Source organism: Eptatretus burgeri, chromosome 15 (genome assembly GCF_056783735.1).
Source record: "Eptatretus burgeri isolate ZD-2024b chromosome 15, Ebu_testis_v1, whole genome shotgun sequence".
Taxonomy (NCBI): domain Eukaryota; kingdom Metazoa; phylum Chordata; class Myxini; order Myxiniformes; family Myxinidae; genus Eptatretus; species Eptatretus burgeri.
In genome coordinates, this window is record NC_140975.1 from 64,016,053 (window position 1) to 64,039,309 (window position 23,257).

General features: G+C 46.6%; 1 protein-coding gene and 1 long non-coding RNA gene across 2 annotated transcripts in view; both read left to right on the forward strand.

Annotated features, from left to right (window-relative positions):
* Positions 1-23,257, forward strand: part of LOC147012332 (uncharacterized) — a 294,843-nt gene that overhangs the window by 216,390 nt on the left and 55,196 nt on the right. The gene's annotated exons all lie outside the window — the stretch shown is intronic.
* Positions 8,247-9,904, forward strand: LOC147012335 (uncharacterized). The gene has a single exon (XM_085857932.1). The coding sequence runs from the start codon at positions 8,247-8,249 to the stop codon at positions 9,828-9,830; it is 1,584 nt and encodes a 527-aa protein (XP_085714058.1). The 3' UTR covers positions 9,831-9,904.

Sequence of the window (23,257 nt, forward strand, 5' to 3'; positions counted from 1 at the left end):
CTAAAGGGTAATTCTAAATGGTGATTCCAAAGGGTAATTCTCATGGGTAATTCTAAAGGATTCTAAAGAGTAATTGTAATGGGTAATTCTAAAGTGAAATTATAAAGGATGATTCTCAAGGGTGGTTGTAATTGGTAATTCTACAGTGTTCTAAAGGATTCTTCGAAAGAGTTTTTTTCTAAAAGGTTCAAAAGAGTAATCATCATGGGTTTTGTTTGTTTCTAGGCTTTACCCATTTCATATTAAAAATGCCAAACTGAACCAATTCCTTTGGACACATGCAATTTTTGAATACATATATCAATATTTCAATGGATTTACAAAGAAATTATTGTATTTTCATATTATTAGCAGAGTACACGTGCAATGGGTGATGTTATTCCAAGCATGCAACATGTTCTTCTGACGCATAACTTTATTTGTACAGTTGTATAGGCAACTGACAGCTCTGTATAGGAAATAAAAACATTATCTTTGCCAGGCTTCCTGCTGAGAAGAGTATATGGAAATGGGCACCCAACAGGATAAAAAATAAAACCTGCCGAAGGGCAGAGGAGCTACTTGTGAGCCAATGGCCATTCATATCTGCTGCCCTACTGCATCTGTGGATGTCCTCCTGCAGTTGGGTTACCTTTTTCTAGGAGGTTTTTGGCAGGATTTACACTCCGGCCACCCTAAAAGACTTCATTCTACAGAACACATAAAAATGAAAAGAAAACTGAAAACCCACTCCGTGGTAGTACTTCATGTGCAGCTGCCTTTCACAGGGCAGCTCACCAGATGACGGGATTGGGGCAAAAAAAAAAACCCCACTCTGAGGATAGCAGGAAAAGCATGGGGAAACCTTCCTAGGTCAGATTGCTGAGGTGTCATCCACCAGATGGTGGTCTCATTGGATTAATCTGAAGTTGTCGCTTCGGGTGGGTGCCTGGAACGTCCTATCCTGAAGAGAGGATAATCATCTATCTCTGTTATCACCTGAGTTCCAGCGTTTTAACATCACTAGTGCAGCACTCTAAGGTTCAGAGACCGGATAGTGGTGACATTATGGCGGGTGGTTACACCTACTACTGGCCTGGTCACTCTGTTGCTTACCATACCCAAGAAGTTGCTGTAACTGTGTGTGATAATTTGACTCCCATGGTAACTGAGTTAGCATAATATGAGACCGAGGATTCATCACTCATTGGGTGTCATTTCCCTAGTTTCTGTTTCTGTTCTGTCTGAGGCAAGTGATCTCACCGTGAAGGGCGCATTCAATGCCACGTTTGAGTCTGTGGTTGATCATTTCCCCAGACAAGATACTCTTCTCATCTTGGGGGATTTCAATGCGTCAACTGGAAATGATAGGGTTGGTTATGAGAAATGTGTTGGTCCCCATGGGTCTGGAACTGTGAACCAGAATAGCACCAAGTTCCTTGACTTTGCAAGAAGTCGTGGACTTAGGGTGGCTGGTTCATGGTTTCAGTGCCCACAGGCTCATCACTGGACTTGGTATTCCAACTAGTGGCGTGGCAAAGGAAATTGATCATGTGCTCATTGATTGTCGGAGGATGATTCAGAACTGCAGGGTTTGCCAGAGTGCTCAGTTCCTCAATACCAACCACAGGCTTGCTGAAGCAACTCTGAAGTTTCAGCTTAAATATAGGACAATGGTATCATCCCAGCCAAGGTTGGATGTTGGCAAGTTTAAGGATGAGAGTGTAGCTGAGGAGTTTGTGAACAGGCTCAATTGAGATTTTGGAGGTCCTGAAGAGTTGTGGAGTGCATTCAAGACTACCATCCTTGATGTTGCCAGTGGATGTCTTGAAACACTTTGTCGGGCAAAGAAGGATACCATTGACCAGAATCACAGGGCCAGGCTTAAGGGCAGAGCTGAGCTGTTCAGGGAGTTTAGGCATAAATCTGTAAATGCGCTGAGGGCAGAAAAGGAGGCCTATGTGTGAGGAATCTGTGATGGAGTAGAGCATCACTCGTGGTCAAGTGATTCTCGTCCTGCTTGCAGAGGAATTTAAGCATCACGTTCCTTCAAGCCCATGCCTTCGTGTACTGCAGTGGGAGTAGAGGGTGGTAGGCTCTTGACAGAGGAGTCCAAAGTGAAGGCCCATGGGGCCAGTTACTTTGAAAGGGTATACCAGGCTGATCCACCAGCTGTTGATTTGGACGTCAGGGGTGTAACTCTCATTATTGCTGACCCTCCAATCAACTGTGAACCACATTTGTTTATGAAAACACAGGCTGCGGGGAACCAGCAGAAAGGGGTAAAGCTTCTGGGATATGTGGCATCCACGGTGAACTGCTCAAGGCTTGTGGAAATGCTGTACTCATGTCGTTGCATGCAATTCTGTGCTCTGTTTGGAACACAGTGATCATCCTAACTGACAGGAAGAGGGACTTTGTTCTCCCTCTCTGAAAAGGGAAGGGTGATTGCCAGGACTTCAACGACAGAGGGGTGACGCAGCTCTCAGCACCGGGCAAGGTCTTTGCTCAGATAATTATTGATAGGATTTGCCACCATCTGCTTGAACACCAGCACCCAGAGCAGTCAGGCTTTACACAAAAGAGGTCAACGATTGACCGTAACCTTGCTCGTTGGGTTCTCACTGAATGCAGATGAGAGTTTTTGCAGGGGCTGCTCATAGTCTTTGTTGATGTCCGCAAAGTGTTTCATTCAGTGAATCTGGATTCCCTCTGGAGAATTCTTGGTCTTCATGGGGTGCCAACAAAACTGATCAATCTGAACGATACTCTCATACTGGGAATGCTGTGATGTATGGTGTTTCCATCTCAGACTTATTTCCAGTTGTTACTGGAGTTCCACAGGGGTGTGTACTGGCCCCCACACTTTTCAGCGTTTGTATGAACTGGATTGTAGGAAGAATGTCAGAGAGATCAAGCTGTGGTGCATCGTTGGAGAATGTCAAAATCTCTGACCTTGATTTCACAGATGATTCAGTCATCTTTGTGGAGACTCTGGATATCCTTTTGGAAGCCCTCGAGGTGCTGTATGAAGAATCGGAGCCTCTGCAGTTTTGGCTTTCCTTGGTCAAAACTAAAATCCAGGCTTTGAGTGACATATTCCATGCTGCTCTCTTGGTCTGTACCTGTTTGTGGTGAGGATGTTGAGGTCAAAGAGAGATTCACTTACTTTGGCAGTGATATTCATGACTCCGCATGTTGTGAGCCAGAGGTCAATGTCAATAGATGTCTGGGTCAGACCTGGGGAGTCATGGATTGACTGGATCATGGGATGTGGCACTGTCGGTACCTATGCAGGATGACGAAAGTCTTCGTCCTGAAAACAGATATTGTTGCGGTTCTTTGAAACCGCCACTCTTCAAGGTAAATGCATACAACATATGATGGTCCCATGACAGTCATCATGAAGTACAGTAGTCCTCCATTTCGAGAGATGATATGGGAAAAAATTGCCACCCATTAAAACGTGTACACAATGACATACTCATAAACTACTAGAGAGTGAAGTCATATGCATTTAACAGCCATACCTTTTATTTGAGTGTAACCGGGCGTAGTGGCGTGCGCCTGTAATCCGGCTACTCGGAGGCTTGGGTTGGAGGATCGCTTGAGGACGGGAGCTCTGCGCTGGGCTGCGCTATGAGAGGGTGTATGGCAGCCCGGAATCATGGTGAAACCCAACCCTTATCCCTGTGTCGTAAGAGGCGACCAGGGTTGCGTCAGGAAAGGCATCCGGCGTAAAACCTGTTCCAAATCAGTATGCGGATCATAACAGATGATCCGCTGTGGCAACCCCTAACGGGAGTAGCCGAAAGACGAACAACAACCTTTTATTTGAGTGTTTTCTGAACGACTAAGATTTAAAACGACACTAGAATACATCGCTAAAGTACCACAATGAGAGATCATTAAAACAATAACTTGTACTTCTTGTGGGTCTTCCTTCTTTTTTTTAACGTTTTGTTTTTTCTTGTTGGGTGGTCACTAGACTACGCTTAGTCTAAAGCAAGTATCTCACTGGGCTGCGACAGCTCGCGACTAGTTAGAGACACAAAATTGCGATAAAACAGCGATAATTTTCACTTAGAATCACACTGAATTTATACTAAAACACATTTGCGTATGTCTCACGAATATCGCACGAATGTCCCACGAACTCCCGGCGAAATTTGGGATGAACTTCGCCTGGAGTTCACATACATGCCGCACGACATTCGTGCGACGTTCAGGTGACAAAACTGAGATTTTTTGGCAGATGCAATTGTCGCACGACGGTCACACGACGGTCGTGCGACCATGGCGCAAATGTCATGCAACAGTCGCACGACAGCTATGCGTGATAATTGAGAAATCGGGACCATATATATGAGGCCTCTCCCTTCCAGCAATCATATTGTCATCAGACGTCAAGCGAGATGGACCGCAGTGAAATAGTGCAGAACCTGCTGGATGAGGACCTCAACCTGGATGAGGACCAGGCCGACATGCTGAAGGCTGCAGCATGTCTCCTTGCTGCTGCTGCGGTCAAGAAGGCCAAGTCCAAAGCCAGAGAAAGGAGGGTCAGAAGAGAAAGAAGAAAGAAGAGTGTTTGGGTGAGAGAATGGCTCTTGAAGAGACACAAGTATGGCATGTATGAGAAGCTCATGAAGAACCTTAGAGAGGGGGATGTCAAGTCCTTCAGGAACTTTGTCAGAATGGACCCAGAGATGTTCAACCACATGGTGGAAGAACTCACCCCAGGCTTGAGAAGAAAACAACCAACTTTAGAAAGCCTCTGTTCCCTGGACTCAAGCTGGCCATCACTCTAAGGTATCTAGCCACTGGGGATTCTTAAAAGTCGCTATCCTATGGGTTCCGGGTTGCCCCCAACACCCTCGTCATTGTTGTGCCAGAGGTGTGCCAAGCCATCTACGACCACTACCAAGACACAGCCTTCAAGTGTCCCACAACAGAAGAGGAGTGGAAGGAGGTGGCTCAGGGCTTCTCAGACAAGTGGAACTTCCATCACTTCAATTTCGTCATAAAGTGCCTCAGTTATGTCGCAATTTCTTCCGAAAATATTCTCCATTGAATCGCAGTTCCGTCGTGCTCTCAGGGGTCCCAGGGCAGATTATCATTTTTTTTCTCCAATCAGTCACAATTTAGTTTCGTAGGTTGCCAATCCCTCACAAAGTTATCTCACATATGTCGCACCTTCTGACTCACGGAAACTAAATTGAGAATGGTTCGAGACCGGTTCGAGACAACCACGCCGACTCTATGACTATTTTCAGAGAAAATTTGTCGCACAAATTTTTTGAACATGTTCAAAATTCAAGTGACACCAGAGCGACGTCCTGCGACTCACGCGAGGAAATTGAGAACCACCGCGAACGTTTCCAGACAATTTGGAGAATCCCGTTCACATTTTGGCGTGAGCTGTCGCAGCCCAGTGAGATACCGGCTTTAGGTTTTCCGTCTGTCTGTATGTCTGTTGGGTGGTCACGAGACTACCGTTATTCTCAAGTTTTCCATCTGTCTGTATGTATGTAATGGACAGCTCTGGAGGCCAGACTAGTTAACTGATTTTGATGAAACTTGACTGGTAGGTTCATACCAGGATCTTGTTGTATGCTTTTGAGCACCGTTGCTATGGACGCCACCGTTGCCTAGCAACGGGACTGAAATTTTTGAAAAAATCCGAATTTTTTTTTTCGAAAATCAAAAATAGGCTTCAGGGCTTTTATACGAACTATAATCAACCTCTTTGTCAAAAAATTTCAGCCTCATCCGTCAAAAACTGTATGACTAGTATGCAATTATATTACTATATGCTTTCACCCCAACGTTCGCGTTGGGATTCCCTAACTTAGGGTTAGGGAATCGAACACAAATGATGAATGGACAGTTGCTCGTAATGTTCCTATATGGAACAACGAACGGCAAAAATGCCATATGATGTGTTTTCTTATCTACATCTATCTATAATTCCAGCAATGCGTGTGTGTGTGTGTGTGTGTGTGTGTGTGTCTGTGTGTGTGTGTGTGTGTGTGTGTGTGTGTGTGTGTGTGTGTGTGTGTGTGTGTGTGTGTGTGTGTCTGTGTCTGTGACCGCTGTTTCTCGACAACCACCGGTCCGATCTAATTGAAACTTGCCAGGTATATTGCTGGGGCCCTGAGTATGTGCCTTTTCAAGGTTTGATATTAATCGGACAAGTGCTTCCTAAGTTATGGCCATTTATTTACCAAACCAATGACAGGACACGTTGCTGCGTAGGCGTGGCCGATGGGGAAAGGGCGCCATTTAGTTACCAATGACAGGACACGTTGCTGCATAGGCGTGGCCAATGGGGAAAGGGCGCCATTTAGTTACCAATGACAGGACACGTTGCTGCGTCGGCGTGGCCGTTGGGGAAGAGATCCTCAGCCGCGTTCCCCATTACGGGTTACAACGTACGGCCTTCTGGATAGTGATGACTTACTGTATTCTCATAATTTCTCGATTTCTTATGCGCATTTATATATAAACATAATGCCCCAATCCAGTCGTCGTTTACGAGAGCGAAGGAACGGCCTGTGTGGTTGTTTGAAAGTTTTTTTTTTGCATGTACGGCCACGCATGTACGGCCACGCACATACAGGCACGCACGTATGGGCATGCTAGAGTGAAGGAACGGCCTGTGTAGTTGTTGTTTCTGGCATGCGGTTTTAACGGTTTTTTGGGGGGGGGGGGTTTGCACGTACGGGCACGCACTAGTATTTCAAATTCGCCTTAGTCTAGCGACCACTCATGTCACCAACTGGCTTGTTTCATTATTATTCGTTATAGTTCACTCTTCCCTCATGTCTAGTGGGTATATGGGACAAGAAAAGCCTGGTGTTGGCTTAGTGTTGAGGGTGGTGTCTTGGGATCCTAGGATCTTGAGTTCAAGCCTCGTTGGGCTGCTGAATTAATACACCAGGAGGTTGACTCAGCCTATCATCCTTCCGAGGTCGGCAAAATGAGTACCAGTGTACTGGTAAGGGGGACACTGCATCAGCGGCATAGTCGCGTCCCAACCAATGCTGCAACCAGCAGCCACAGGCTGCACTCGATAGCGCTAGCGATGGGACAAGATTCATCGCGAGGGATTTTAGTTAAGTCTTCAATTAGATTTGCTATCCATTTATATTTTTTATTTACTTTACTTCGCACACATGCCCTCTTCTTCATGCAAGCATGCACGCTCGTTAACAGCTTCATTACACACCTAAACAGACAGCTTCATTAGCAAATTCCGCCAAAACCCCATTCAAACCGCGTGCCATTCCCCAATGGACAACTTGCTTCAACCTTCTCCGTACTCGAACCACAACATGCCTGGTATTGGCTTAATGGTTGGGGTGGTGGACTTGGAATCCTCGGATCCTGAATTCAAATCCCACTAGGCTGTTGAATTAATACCAAGTGGGGTTGACTCTGCCTATTATTCTTCCGAGGTCAGCAAAATGAATGCCAGCATGTTGGTATCCTGTGTCGGAGTGGCAACCCATCCAGGATTGTACCCAATAGCCAAGGAGACTGCTTAGGCAGCACCAACTCCCTGCACCGAGTATGGTCCAAATGGATGGATGGAACCACAATGCTAAAACCTTTATACACCCACCACAACACCTTCCGAAAAATGCACACAATATCCTACGCTCACCCTCCTCACCACAAACGCTTCAACCACCTCACCACAACCGCTCCAAACGCTTCAACCACCTCACTGCAAACTCCACAATACTTCATTCACCTCACCACAACTGCTACAAACTCCACAACCACAGTCAGCACCCCAGATGCTTACAACTGTCCTTTGAGGGTACTGGGGAACCATAGACGCTACCTACCATGGCAGAGGCTTGTGTTCGGAGCATATTGGCATGTAGTGGGGCAACTTAGCTAAATATAGCATAACAATTGTGCATTTTGTGAGGAAAGCACCAACTTTGGCACACTAGCAGCCTATCATATTATGAACAGATTTGGATATTGGGCCATCTCAAATTCAGCCGCTGATGGCTGTGGCAGCCATTTTTCAAAATGGCCGCCAGTGGTTACTGTTATGACACATATCTGCTTTACTGGAGAGGAATGCAGGTTGATAGTGAAAGTTTATTTACTAATCAAGGTCCAATAATGGTCAGAGAAAGTAACAATTTGATTTGGTTGAAAAAAAAAAGTTAAAGTGGACTAATTAGTCTTATTAAGACACAGATTCTTATTAAGACACAGGTTCTGCTGCAGTTGAGAATGTCAGGAATATGAAGAAGATTGGCCAAGAGCAGTTCCAGGCTTTCACCAGAGAATGTCTGGTGGAAAGGACCAAGCCAATTGATGATGCAATTCGTCAGAACAAGCTGAAGGTGTTTAGCACTTCCACCCCGAGAAGTGTGAGCAAAGGGAAACAGCAGCTGGCCATTCTCAGGAACGACGTGGCACTTTTCTCACGGCTCTACATCGGTTGCCAGACGAGGGATGGAAACGTTGAAGAGTTCTTTCGTCATGAGAATCAAGCGTGTCCTCCAGCTCTCTCCGATGGAGAAGGTCTCCATCTAGGTACGAAGAGTGATCTCCTCAAATGCTTTGAAGAGTTCTCCAATGCCCAATCAGAGGCTCCTGATACCACCAGCCTAGTTCTTGATGGGGCAGTCATTGTCCAGATACTGAAGCCTGCGGTAGCCAAGAACTTTGATGACTATGCCCAGGATGTCTTCATACTGTACCTGTCAACAAAGCTTCAGACTGTGTCACACCTGGACCTGGTCTGGGACCGCTACGTTGCTGATTCACTGAAAAGCAGTGCAAGATCAAAGCATGGAAAAGGAGTGTGTAGACGCGTGGTCGGAGCAGCAGTTATACCTGGAAACTGGCAGAACTTCCTCCAAGTGGACACCAACAAGACCGAGCTGTTCAAGTTCCTATCAGAAGTTATCTTCAGGTGGTTTGACCAGGATGACAAGCAGCTGGTTATCACTGATGGAGAGACAGTCCTGAGCAAGCCACCGCTGCTTGACCTGGCCTTGCTCGCCCCATGCAGCCATGAAGAAGCTGACAGTCGAATGTTGTTGCATACATCCCATGCAGCCAACCATGGTCACCACAAGATACTGATCAAGACAGTTGACACCGATGTTGTGGTGTTGGCTGTGTCAGTGGCCCAGGGACTGCAACCAGAAGATGAACTGTGGCTAGCATTTGGCACTGGGAAGAGTTTTCGGTACCTGGCAGCCCACAAAATAGCAGCTGGCCTAGGACCAGAGAAGGCACAGGTACTCCCAATGTTTCACGCTCTGACTGGGTGTGACACTGTATCTAGCTTTGCTGGATATGGTAAGAAGACTGCTTGGACAATCTGGACCGTTCTGCCAGAACTTACAGATGCACTGCTGAAGCTATCCTCTGCACCAAGTGGCATACCAGACGATGTCATGCACACCATCGAGAGGTTCGTCATATTGCTCTCTGACAGAACCAGCACGTGCAACGACATTGACAAGGCCCGGAAGAAACTCTTCGCGAAGAAGAACAACGTGCAGCTGATCCCGCCAACCAAGGCAGCTCTGGAGGAGCATGTGAAGAGGGCGGCCTACCAAGGAGGCCATGTGTGGGGTCAAACACTGCTACCAACGCCAGAGCTGCCTCCTCCATCCAGCTGGGGCTGGGTCAAGAATGACGAGGGGGTGTACGAGCCACACTGGACCAAGCTACCCAAAGCAGCCCACACCTGCTATGAGCTAGTATCATGCAAGTGCAAGAAGAGCTGTCTGAAGCGTTGCAAGTGCAAAAAGGCCGCACTTGAATGCACAGCTTTGTGTGTGTGTGAGGGAGAGTGCTCACAAAATTGAGAGAATATTAACAGAGCAGACTGTGTCACCGATTCAGAACATTTAAATCAGACATCTCTCGATCAATTTCTATGAGTGAGATATCGGTATTCATATGAATGAGACGCAGCCCGTGATTTGTTTGCCACCATGCTCAACAACCACTGACTTTACATAAGCGATGTTGGTATTTATATTGTTGCGAATTCGCGCCCGCCGGCGTGCGATCAACCGCGTGTAGCCAAAAGCGGCCGCCTCGCCCACTGGAATGGACAATTCAGTCGTGACCCTCCGGGAACTACCAACCGGGGCCAGTCACGGGTGGGGGTTTAACCTCACCACAACTCAGTCCGCATTCTACCCGCGCAAAATATGGTCCGATCGCCGAATGGTCGATTTACCTAAGTACTCGCGCGAGTAGCGTACCGAGGAGTTGTACCACGCCACAGGCCGACTCCGGACACGAACCGCTTTAGCAGTTCGTTCCGTATTACAGGGATAACTGAGCGGAGTTATCGTCGGCCTTGACGGTTCCGATTAATTACCGGGATGTTGAAACCCACTACGAATCCCTTACGTGATGCAAGATGGAGATTCAATAAAAGGAAGGAGACGAAGCAAAGCAGGAAACAGTTCAACATGCAATGCACATATATTACGGAAACGCAGAAGGCACGTATATTACAGTCAAGACAAGATGCAACAAAAGCAAATGCAATATGACCGAATAAAAGGGCAATTATTTACAACACTTATACAGTTCTACTTGTCGGGACTCGGCGCCACATCACTCATGCAAAAAGCAAAGGAAAGAATGCCACCCTCACAGGCAAGGAGGCAGACAGGTCCGTGGACCAAATGTGCGTGGATCCTGGAGGAGCGGCCAGGTCCACGAGACCGAGAAGGTCTTACCCGCGTCCTCGTGACGCGATGGCGGGCAAGCCGCAATGTTCGCGCAGCTGCGCCCCGACTCCGTGCCCCTGGCGTGGTCGGCGAGCCCTCTCCGGCATGCTCCGCGCAAGCAGTTTTGTTGGCACCACGTTTAGGGTTGGGGAGGAACGGGGCCCCCCGGCACTATCTCAGCACGGATGGGGGGGGGGAATTGCTGATGCTCAGGGAGAGGGGAATGGCTGGCTGGCTTGGACCCCACGACGAGACGAGCGACCCCCACACCGCAACCTCGTTGCCGACCGCCGTCTTCACTTGACTCGAACTTGAACTCGACCAGCCGTCTGCAACTGAACTGCGTGAACTCCACTCGACCCGCACTGAACTGAACTCAACTCAACTCAACTGCAACTCAACTCAACTCAACTCAACTGCAACTCAACTGCAACTCAACTCAACTCAACACCTGAGTCTTTATGCTCGCGTCTTTATAGGCCTCAGGAGGAGCCTATATGCAAATATTCGGATCAAAACGCGATTGGAGGTGGGGCCACGCCACCCTCTGTTCAGCCATTGGTGCGGCAAAAAGGGGGTGTGAAGCCTTTTTGATCTGAATTCCTCTCGTACAGAATCCACGTTCATCGTGATTGGAGGCGGGGCCATACCGCCCGACGCTCGCCCATTGGACGGAGAAAAAGGGGCGTGAAGCCTTTCTGATCCGAATTTCTCCCTCGGAAAGGCCGCCATTCGCGCTCGCGGCTCGATGCGTTTGGCACCAATCGCCGAACGGGCCCTAGACAGCCCGACGTTCAGTGTTCACAGGTGGTGCGGTTGCTGGTTGTGAAGGAGAAAGGTGAAGGTGGTGGAGTTGTTCAGGGGCGTTGTTGAGCGTCAGAGAATGGCGGGTGAGGCGATGCTTGTGGGGTTGGGTTGTGGAGGTGAAGGTAGTGGCGGTTTTGTGGAGTTGTTCGGGGGCGTTGCTGATGGTGGTGATTTGGTTGTTGGGGTGGTGTTTGAGTTGTTGGCGGCTTAATGGTCGAAAATAACAACAGAGAAAGAAAAATGGCTAACTCAAAGCGTCGCAGCCCGGATGAATCACACATATTCCCTCTATACAACGGGTTTCTGGCTAACTACACATGAACTTACCGATATATCTCACCTGAGGACTCTTTATGGTGTAATGCGAATTTCCACAACCGCAACAATATCAATCAGACGCAGCCCGCGATTCGTTTGCCACCATTCTTAACAACCAATTTCTATGACTGAGATAGTCGTCCGGTACAACAAATAATTAGCAGCTATCTTGCAAAATGGTGGCTATCTTTAAACTTGAGGTGGCTACAGGTTATGGTTTTCTTAATTCAGATTTTAATAAATGTTCAAACCAATGTTGGAGTGAAATTACAGTAACCGCTAGTGGCCATTTTGGAAAATGGCTGCCACAGCCATCAGCGGCTGAATTTGAGATGGCCCAATATCCAAATCTGTTCATAATATGTTATGCTACTAGTGTGCCAAATTTGGTGCTTTCCTCACAAAATGCACAATTGTTATGCTAAGTTGCCCCACTAATGTAGCTCGAAGCGCAGGTATGCACTGGAATCTGTTCAATGTCGGCTGAATAGCCCTGGCACTCCACTCAATTGCGACCCCCCATTTGGTACCCAGCACATATTCATGGCCAGAAAGCACTCCCAGAAACCCGCACTCCATGTTAATTCTGGAGCTCCATCACATAGCAGAGTTTGGGGGCAAATGGAGCCATTTTCAGCTTCGGAGCCCCACAGGGGCAGTGCTGCTTCTTGGGAAGGTGTCCTTGCACCAATGAGAGCGCTGGGAAATCCTGGCAGGGTGGTGGAGTGGAAAGGTGCTGACAATCACTGTGCAGCTGATGTATGTTCGAGTAGGAATTTGTCATTTGTCCAGGGTGCTGGCGATAATGCGACTACTCTTTGCGAAGAGCACCGTGGGATGTTTAACATTCACCAACTATTACCGTCACATGGGACTTCCAGTTTAACGTCCATCCGAGGGGCGGCACACACATTGGTGCCTCACCCTGTTTTGCGAAGCACCAGGATGGCAGTTTGTAGCTGGGTCGGGATTCGATTCCAGACCAGAGTACACGTCCCTCCAAGCCCTTTTGTGTTCACAAGTGGAAGATTGATCTGATAAATGGGGTGTTTGTTGTGTCAAAGGCTCAACAATGCCGTGTGGCTTGGATTTCACACCTATGGCTTTGCAAATATAAATAGCAAGTGAAAAAACATTTTGTCTTCTAAATCGAATGACACCCTGTCCCGCAAGTAAAACAATGTGTCAATTGGTGTGCTTAGGGTGTCACGAACCATCACCGTCTGTGTTTGAGTGATGATGGCAAAACAGTAATTCAGGCAGTCACCTTGAAGATGAGAGATGGATGTTGCACATTTATGTTTCTTTGAAGTACGAGATTTTAAATTTTACAAGTCTGGAGACGGCGATGGTTCACGAGGGGACGCCACGGGCAAACTGGCGGGAATCGGGAAAAACGTAAGTGATGAAAGTTGTAGTACTCGAAGAGCACTACTTGCACACCAACTTTCATTCGAAACAGTTGAAAACCCTCGGAGCTCGATGCCCAATTTATTGATTTTTTTTTGACATTTTTTGATTTTTTTGATATTTTCTAAGTTCGTGACCTTGTGACCTTGATCTTGGGACGAAAATGAAAAATCGATATCCGTGGGGCTCTGCAGGTGCCATTGGGCTAACCAAATACCGATTCCCCTGCCAGATTCGACAAACCCCCTCGGAGAAGATGGAACTTGAAATTGCCTACCCCCTAAAAACACGTGTTTTTTTGGCGTGGCTCCGCCCGCAATGGGCGCAGCTCGCCCATAGTCACAAAAACACAAATAGATCATGATATAAACCTCCCACCCAAATTTTATCAGGATCGGATCAAAACCCTTGGAGCTATTCTCGGGACAGACAGGCAGACAGACAGACAGACAGACAGACACACACCCATAACGAATATAGTGGTCACTTACTGACTCGTGAACCAAAAACATTACATTTTAGAAAATGTTTAAAGTGTTTAATTATGTTTAGGTTTTTGAAGTGGATCAATACATGATGCCAAAAATCAGAATCTGTTAGTTACCAAACATTGTTTACAAAGATTGATATCAATTAGGTATTTTCGGTATAGTTTCTGTTATTGTCATTTTAATATACAATTTAAAACGACGACGACGACACAATGTAGTTCCTCAAAAAAGGTGAAAATTCAGAGGAGTATTCACAGTTTGTTTTTTAAAAAAGACAGAATTTAAAGGACTGCGATGTGCATGCAGAAAGAAGGTCACAAACAGTTAAACTGTTACAATTTGATTTGGTGACTCCAATAACTGGTGGAGAGCCTTCTCAAGGTGTTGGAATTGTGTAATGATGATTAGGAGTATGCTGAGAGCCGTGTTGTTGGTATAAATAATACTTTTTGTTGCTTTATCATGATCCTGAACTAACCAGCATTGAAGAAAGAGAGCACGCTGTGTGTTGTGACATTTTCTAACCATTTTTTAGTCGACAAGAAACCCCGAGTTCTTATCCCCCATCCTATGAACGTTTAATTTTTAATTTTAATCAAAATATGAACATGAATCGTAAACATTCTGAAATGATAAACAATTGAATAAAGCATTCAAATTAATTCATATTTTGATCCACCGAGCACATTATAAGAATGGATCAGCAATTTCGGACACCAGCCTGAGGTGCTATAAGGGTTACTTGCCTACGCCGTCCACATTCGAGGAAGAGTTGGTGTTATGTGGGATGGCCAAGCCAGCAGGCCTGATGACATCTCAACAATCCTTGAAGACACTAAAACATGCCCACTGATGGACCCAAATATCACCAAAATCCTAAATTTGTTGCTCCCAACATTTGCAATTTGCAATTTGTTGCTGAGTGGGTGGGACGCCAGACTGATCATCGACCATTAACACTTTACATTTACAGACCTTCTCACATGCCATTGTAAGCTTTTCTTTCACACTTTCTGTCTCTTATCTTCTGTCTCATCTGTAATGGATGCACAACATCTAAAAGAGCAACCTACAGACACACATCTCTTCTCATTTTTCCTTCCCTGCACCCCACTTTCATTTCATTGCACTTCCCCACTCGTGCACCCGAGACACCCCCCAGTTTTCTTCCCTCCTCCCTCCTCCTAAGTGACTGGGTTTGCACTGATCCGTTGACTGTGCCAGGTATTTGAAAGGTCGCAATCACCTTGAAATGTCTCTGTCTTACTTGCTGTTCTAATTTCTTCGGGTGTGAGTCTGATGGTGCCCATCGTGTTAGTACAAAGTTAAGAATGTGCAAGTTATTTGTTTTGGGTTAGCTCTGCACCGTGTCCTCTTTTATAAATACTTGTATTTCTTTTGCTGCACCCCACAAATCCTTATTTTCCCTTGCTGTACATATTGGTGCGAATCTGGAAGCCATGAGCACACAGACTTTCAGGTTCCTACAGCTGAGTTATTTCGATAAGTATGTGTTTCTCGTTTGAATCCATCCCCTAGTCTAATGGGTGAATAAATGTAAATGCGCTGTGAAGTTATTTTAATGGTCAGGTTTTCTTTTATTTTACAACACCAATGATAAGAACACCAACACCAACGATAACAACTCCCAGAAATGGGTTGCGACAGCCCCCACCCAACGCTGGGCGAACTGAATTCTATGCCCTAATATGGACATAAATCGGCTCGCGTGAGCGACTCCGAGAAATGGGTTGCGACAGCCCCCACCCAATGCTGAACGAACTGAATTCCATGCCCGAATATGGACATAAATCGGCTCGCGTGGGGGACTCAAAGAAATGGGATGTGACACCCCCCACCGACAGCGAATAAGTCATGCCGGAAGTGAGCCGCGCCCGAGAGGGATAAGAAGGGAAGAGAGAGACAGAAATTAGTTCTTCTGAGTCCTCCTTGGTTCTTGTTCACAGGTCTTGTCGCTCTGTTCTGGTTCGGTTATTTTGCTGTTCTTGGTTGGTGGTTCTTCGGGGGAATCGACGCAGCAGATTGGGAGGGATCAGGCCTTGTCTCACCAGCGTGTGTTCCGGAGCACGAGGGGATCTGCCGGAGCTCAGCAAGCTGATCGCGGCTCGCGGAGGTCGGATTCAGCTCGCCCTCGTTGGTGCCCTGTCCGAACAACTCGAAGACCACACGAGGTGGGCAGGTCCGAGGCAGAATCTGGTCTTCAGCCCGACTGTCCTCCGGGCTGGAGGTCCAAATAAAGACCATTGGTCCGATTCTTTGGGTGTGTGCGTATGTGTGTTTGTGGCGCCAGTATAGTAAGTCATGAACTGTATAAGTGCTCTTGTTGTACATACCTTGCATACGTGCTTTGTAATATTCGGTTTCGCTCTGCCGTTATGTGCTCTCCCTCATCCCCAATTGTGAATAAATACCCCGATTGTTGAATGTTTCAGCTCGTTTGCGTCTATTCTTTCATTGACTGAGCATGCTGCGTGTTGGAAAGTCAGCCAGGCCGTTGCCATTGTAAAAGGGTATTCGGGACCGACGGAGCTCGGCGATCAAACCGCTTGGATCGCACATGGAACGAGTACGCCAAGCAGCTCGTTCCGTACGGGTGCCGTCGAGGGTGAATTTCCCCTGTAGGTTGGACCAAGTGGGTATTTAGGTAAATTGAAATTGGCAATCGACCCGACCCCACGTGGTCTGTCTATTGGCGAGTTCGGTCCAAAAAGGGACCCGTACTTTTCCGGAGTTTTCCGTAAGAAGTACGATCTGAATTACGGGCGATCGGTCGAGCTGACTCTGCAGCTCCATCTCGCGGTCGTTCTCGTGGCCGACGCCTGGCCCCGCAACAATATTGCTTGTAATAAAACCTTTCATTATTGTGCCGCATGCCCTTTCCTCACCTGAATAATAAATTGCTTGTATTATAAATGTACCCAGCTCATTCTGTATTTTCCTCCATTGCTCAAGCATGGTCCACACACAGGGAAGACGGGAAGTTCTGCCCCACTAATTTGCTCTTCTTGGCCGGTGCGTACTTGGCAGCTCTGCTCGGCTGAACCTGATATGGTAAGTTCACACTAGTATGCATCGAGGGCACAAAACTTTCTTGGTGGGGTCAATCTACCAGAAATGGTAACACACAAAGTAGTGTAACCCTGCTTGGATTGACGGTACCAATCGGCGTTCATGGTTTCTCAGCAAACCGCCAGCATGCGGAGTTATCTGTTCCCTGTGGCCTCAGGACCGGGTGTTTGGGAGGAACCAGAGTGCTTCCCCTCCTGGTCGGACTCGAACCCTATATCCATAAAAACATATTCACTTAATCTGTAAGATGTCCAGTGAAATGACACAATTTCCAATATCTATCTGTAATTCCAGCAATCTCTTTGTGTGTGTCCGTGTGTCTGTCTGCAACCGCTGTTTCTCGACAACCACTGGTCCGATCGAATTTAAACTTGCCAGGTATATTGCTGGGCCCTGTGGATGTGCCTTTTCAAGGTTTATATTAATTGGACAAATGATTCCCAAGTTATGGCCATTAATTTACCAAACCAATGACAGGACACGGTGCGATGACGTCACGATTGACGTTACAATTCTTCTTCTTCTTTGTTTAATATTACGTCACAATTGACGCTGGGGACCTGAGTATGTGCCTTTTCAAGGTTTGATATCATTTTTCTTCATCTGTTTCAGCTGTTTCCCAAGTTATGGCCATTTATGATACGGTTAGTCCGATCTAATCGAAACAATATCGATAATTCCAGCAATCTGTGTGTGTGTGTGTGTGTGTGTGTGTGTGTGTGTGTGTGTGTGTGTGTGTGTGTGTGTGTGTGTGTGTGTGTGTGTGTGTGTGTGTGTGTGTGTGTGTGTGTGACCGCTGTTTCTCGACAACCACTGCTCCGATCTAATTGAAACTTGCCAGGTATATTGCTGGGGCCCTGTGGATGTGCCTTTTCAAGGTTTGATATTAATCGGACAAGTGGTTCCCAAGTTTTGGCTATTTATTTACCAAACCAATGACAGTACACGGTGCTATGACATCACGGTTGACGTCACAATTCTTCTTCTTTTGCACGTACAGCCACCCACGTACGGGCACGCACTCATGTAAAGCAAGAAGAGTAAACCGGTAAAATTTGTATGAAAAAAAAATTGAAAGGGTGAAACATTCCGATGTTTATATTTTGAATTTATTGCACCTTTTTGAAATGCTTGATTCAGTGAGCTTTTCATTTGATGACAAATGTATCATTTTGAGATGTGTATTTTGAGATTTGACAGCATTATTGCATTTTGCAAAGGATTTTTGAAGTTTTGCAAACCACAAGACTGTTTTGTTTTGTGTGTTATCTGTTTTGGTTAAGTGGGATGTTGTTTCAGGAAATGTGTTTAAGGTGACTGAGAAAAACTGGAAACCAGCCACCTCAACCATTAACCAACACCAGGCTTAAACTGATATCGTGATATGTACCGATGTATTCATAGAGGGCGCTCGGGTGACATGGGTTGTGTCGCCTCCATCATGGACCAACTGCTGTTCACCATCTCTGTAATAAACCTGACCAGCCAGGTACCCGTTTTCGATGGGTTCGTAAATATCTCACCTCCAATGAGCATTTTTTTGTAGTAATCAGACCAGCATGTGGGAACGAGCACCAGGTATAATAATGACTCTTCACTGAACAAGAAGTGACACAAACACTCGATCTACAAGATCAAGTAAACACAAAACATCCTTCACCTCCAACGAGCACACAAATCACCATCGAAAACCGAAATAGATGTAAACTCAGGAGTACAAAATCTGCAGCTACTACATCAAGATTAGCGAAAGGGTAGACAAACTTTAGCAAATCTGAAAATAAGAAAAATCAATTATCCAGAATTTTGAATTATCTAAAATGCCTCCATCGAATCAAGGGAAAAAAAGATATTACATCACATCGTCTTTAAATGTTCTGGACATCTGGTGAGGTGAGAAGAATGTCAGGTGTTTGGTGTGGTGAATTGCATTCTATTGAAGTTTGCTGGAGTGTACTGGAGTGTGCTGGATATGGACAACAATCAAGAATGTACATGTAATAACTTCCCAGGAACCTGTTTTCCAAACACGTCGTAACGCATAAGTCGAAGTAGCATCAACTGAAGCCTCGGTGAAGGTCCATACAGTGTTTTTTGGCAATAGTCACTCGAGGTTGATGGTTGGTCTGCACCTCAGTCTTGTATCCATAGGCATAGTGGTGAAACTTCTCCGAGGAAAATATCACCCCGAAGATCTCTTTCTCACTCTGGGCATAGTTCTTTTCAGCAGTGGACAGTGAAGGGGATGCATATGCGACTGGCCGGCCATCCTGCAGCAGACAGGCTCCCAGGCCGTTTGATGATGCGTCAGCCTGCGCAACAGATGGTCTTAACGGTTCAAAGAATTCGCCGGGAAGTTTTGCCTGGGGAGCCTTTCCGCTGCAGAATAGCCGTCATACAGATGAGATAGTTTGTTTTCGCTTGCTGAATGTTGCTGCCTGCTCCAGATGTCATTGCCACTGTGAATCTTTCTTCAACATTTTCCGAAGTGGGGTGGTGATTGATGACGTGTCCGGAATGAAACACGATAAGTAGTTGATCATGCCCATTGCATGCCGTAAGTCAGCCTTGCTTGTGGGCATTGTATTGGCATATCCATGATTGCTTGGACCTTTTCCTGATCTTGCTTTAAACCATCAGCAGGGACAATGTGTCCCATGAACCTGACCTCTGATACCTTCCATTGGATCTTCTGCCCAGTTAAATTTCACTCCGCGCTGGCTCTGGCCTGATCAAGGAGTTTCCTCACGTACTCGTCATGCCGAGCATTATCAATGCCAGTGGGAATCATTTCATCAGCGATAAAGCATACACCTTCAATATCTCCGAACGTTCATTCATTCCTAGTCTGCAACACTTCACTTGCAGAACAAAGCCCGAATGGCATTCTGCTAAAACAGTATCGTCCGAATGGGATATTGAAAGTACAATTTGAAGCACTGTCTGAATTGAGCACCACTTGCCAAAATGAATCTTTTGGTTGAAGATGGAGAAAAACTTCTTACCCTCCCCCCCAGTTGGGTGATTACATCTTCAGTCGTAGGTATCTGGTGTTGCTCCCATTTTACAGCCTTATTTAGCTTACGAGGGTCAAGGCACAACCTCAAAGACTTGTCCCTTTTTTTGGCGATAACAAAGTTATGGACCCAGTCTATGGAAGCATCAATCGGTGATATGACCTCCCAAACCTCCATGTCAGACAGTTTCTTTTTAAGGTGCATGTGTAAACTGTGGGGTTCTCTCCATGAAGCCTTGATAACTGGTGAAGCTCTGTCTTCTAACCGAATGTGGAATGGGTGAACAAACCTACCTAAACCTACAAACACATCTGCGTAATTATGCATGACTTCGCTCTGCTTGAGTGGTGCATGGTGAGCACGAACAAAACACATGCTTACATAGTCCTTATCAGCAACGATTTGAATAAGATCAAGGGCAGCACTTGCTTGTAACCCCAGAATTGGCGGTGCCGAAGTGTCAACAATGTAGAATTCAAAGTTCCCCTTTTTGCTGCTTGCTTCCAGAATAAGTCAGTCTTGCCTTTGTGGGGCACTTTATGTCATCCGTTCGCCGTCAGAGTTACAGAAGATTTCTGGACTTCAGGCTTCGTCGGTAACTTGTCGAAAAAGGACGACAGCATGACATATGTTTGCATGCTAGTGTCCAGTTTGACCTTCAATTTAGCTCCTTCTATTGATTTGCAAACATAGAGGTTCTCAACTGGCACTGCCGAATCAAGGCCGTCAATGAATAGCCGATCTGTTTCGTCAACCAAAACATTCACCTCTTGTGTGTCCATGCGAAGAGTGGTGTGGACCGACTGCTTGGGCATGGACCTACTTTCTCTTTCAAAATGACCCTTCCGTTCACAGTTGTTACATTCTTTGCCGGTGGCAAGACAGCCATGGTCCCTTCACCGCTGGTATCCACATTTAGACAAGTATTCTGTTGAGCCATAGCTTGACTGACATTATTGCGAGATAATGGTATATTTTGAATACGATAGCCCGCACCTGTCATGGGGAAGGGGTGAGAGTCAGGGAAGAGGGGAGTGGTGGTGTGGGAGACCGAGGAAGAGGAAGGTGTGGTGTGGGAGTCTGGAGGGAGGAGAAGGCGTACGGTGGAGTGGGAGGAGGGAGAAACGGGAAGGGGTGAGGTGGGAGTCTGGAGAGATGGGGGGTGGGGATTGAAGGGTGGAAGTCCGGAGAGCATGGGGAACCGGTGGGAGTGGAGGAGGGATGCAGAATTTGCTGGGTACCTTTGCTAGTTTGTAATCGTGTGTGTGTGTGTGTCAGTCAGTGTGTCTCCTCCATAACTCCAAAATGAAACCAATAGGCCCCAAACTTTTGATGCATACCAAGGAAACTCCAGGGGAATGCAGGAATGAACATTGGTTGTTTGGGTAAATTTAAACAACCCTTTTAAAAGATAATTTAGAAGTCGCTCATCACAAAAAACAAAACATACTTTACCAAGATGGTGGCACGCCATCTTGGTCAGCCCTCTGTCACATCGCTGGGTTCTTAAACCACCATTTTGTTCGGCCTGCTCAAAAATTCCTTAACTTGGAACAGGCCGCAACAGTTTCTTAACGACAAAATCATAAAGCGCTCAATTTTTTTTTTCACTTTACTCACTCATATCATTGAATGCTTGATCGTCATACCTACAAATCGCTTTTGTAAGTGCGATAGTTTTCAAATTAGTAGCTTGGAGCATTTTTATGTATTGTTGCGGGCCAGGGGTCTGGCGGAGAAAACGACCACTAGGTGGGGGAAACTACATTGATTCCCACCAGACTCCCTGGAATTGTCGGCTGTCGCTCACAGATAATTCCATGACGCGGCGGGTCGCTTAACCGACCGTGGACGCCAATACCTCAACCGCGTGGCGTAGGGTCCTCCTGTCGAGAATCACCCCTTTAAACACCCTTTTTAAAGATAATTTCTAAGTTGCTCATTACAAAAAACAAAACATACTTTACCAAGACGGTGGCGCGCCATCTTGGTCAGCCCTCTGTCACATCGCTGGGTTCTTAAACCACCATTTTGTTCGGCCTGCTCAAAAATTCCTTGACTTGGAACATGCCGCAACAGTTTCTTAACAACAAAATCAGAAAGCGCTCAAAATTTTTTTTTCACTTTCCTCACTCATATCATTGAATGCTTGATCGTCATACCTACAAATCGCTTTTGTAAGTGCGATAGTTTTCAAATTAGTAGCTTTGAGCGTTTTTAAGTATTGTTGCGGGCCAGGGGTCTGGCGGAGAAAACGACCACGAGGTGGGGGAAACTACGTCGATTCCCTGGAATTGTAGGCCGTCGCTCATGGATAATTCCGTGACACGGCGGGTCGCGTAACCGACCGTGGACGCCAATACCTCAACCACGTGGCGTAGGGTCCTCCTGTCGAGAATCAACTTACCCCATTAACCACGCGGTTTCGACTACCGGGGAACCACGCCCTCGGTACTCCTTGCCCGAACCGGATCACTCCACCAACTACCGACTACCTTTCCGGATCGGATGCAGTCGAGCGGCACTGCCAAGGACGTACTGGCGAGAAGGAATGGATTATTGGGAATAAAGACCCGGCTAAACTCAGATTCGAACCATGCTTGACCAATGGAGGAAAAGACAAAGACGAGCTGGGAACATTTCTGCAATTATTTATTTACAATAAGTGGGGAAAAGTATGTGGCACAACAAAAAGGTTTATTCGGTATATAATGCAGGGGAAAGATGAGAGAGTTGTGGTGCGGCAATTTTACAAGCAACTTACAAAAGTGGACACAGTGCAGACTTGACGCGAGATTAATAAAGCAACAATAAAAATCTTATACAGGCTTATCTAACGGACAGGCGCCAACACACTCAGACGAAATAACCCCAATGAAAAGAAAAGGGACTTTTACAGCCATGGAGAGAGGGAGTTGAGGTCACAGTTTTTGGTACCTGAGCTTTTCAGGGGAAGGGATGCTCCGTGGTGTGGCACCCGACAAAAGCTGTGCAGTTCTGTCCACAGCCGCACATGTGGTAATCGTGTATGGTGGAGTCCAAGAGGTGAAAGATGAGTAGTAGGCAGGTCCAGGTCAGAGGTTTGGTCGGGGTCGTGTGGGCAACGACCAGTACAGTATTCGGGCCGTCGAGGCCAGACGAAGGCAGAGCCAGGCAGAAGGAACACTTTCACAACAATTCTCTTCAACCTGCAATTCTCTTCAACGACCAAACAACTCACAATTCTCTTCCACCTCTCCAACGACCCCAACTTCGACTTGACCACAACAACTCCCAATTCTCTTCAACCTCCCAAACTTCTTCACAATTCCAACGACAACGACCAACTCAGACGTCCGTGCTTTATACAGCCCGGAGCTCGGGGAGGAGCCATTGCGGTGACATCATCGTCTGATCCGAGCATTCCGATTGC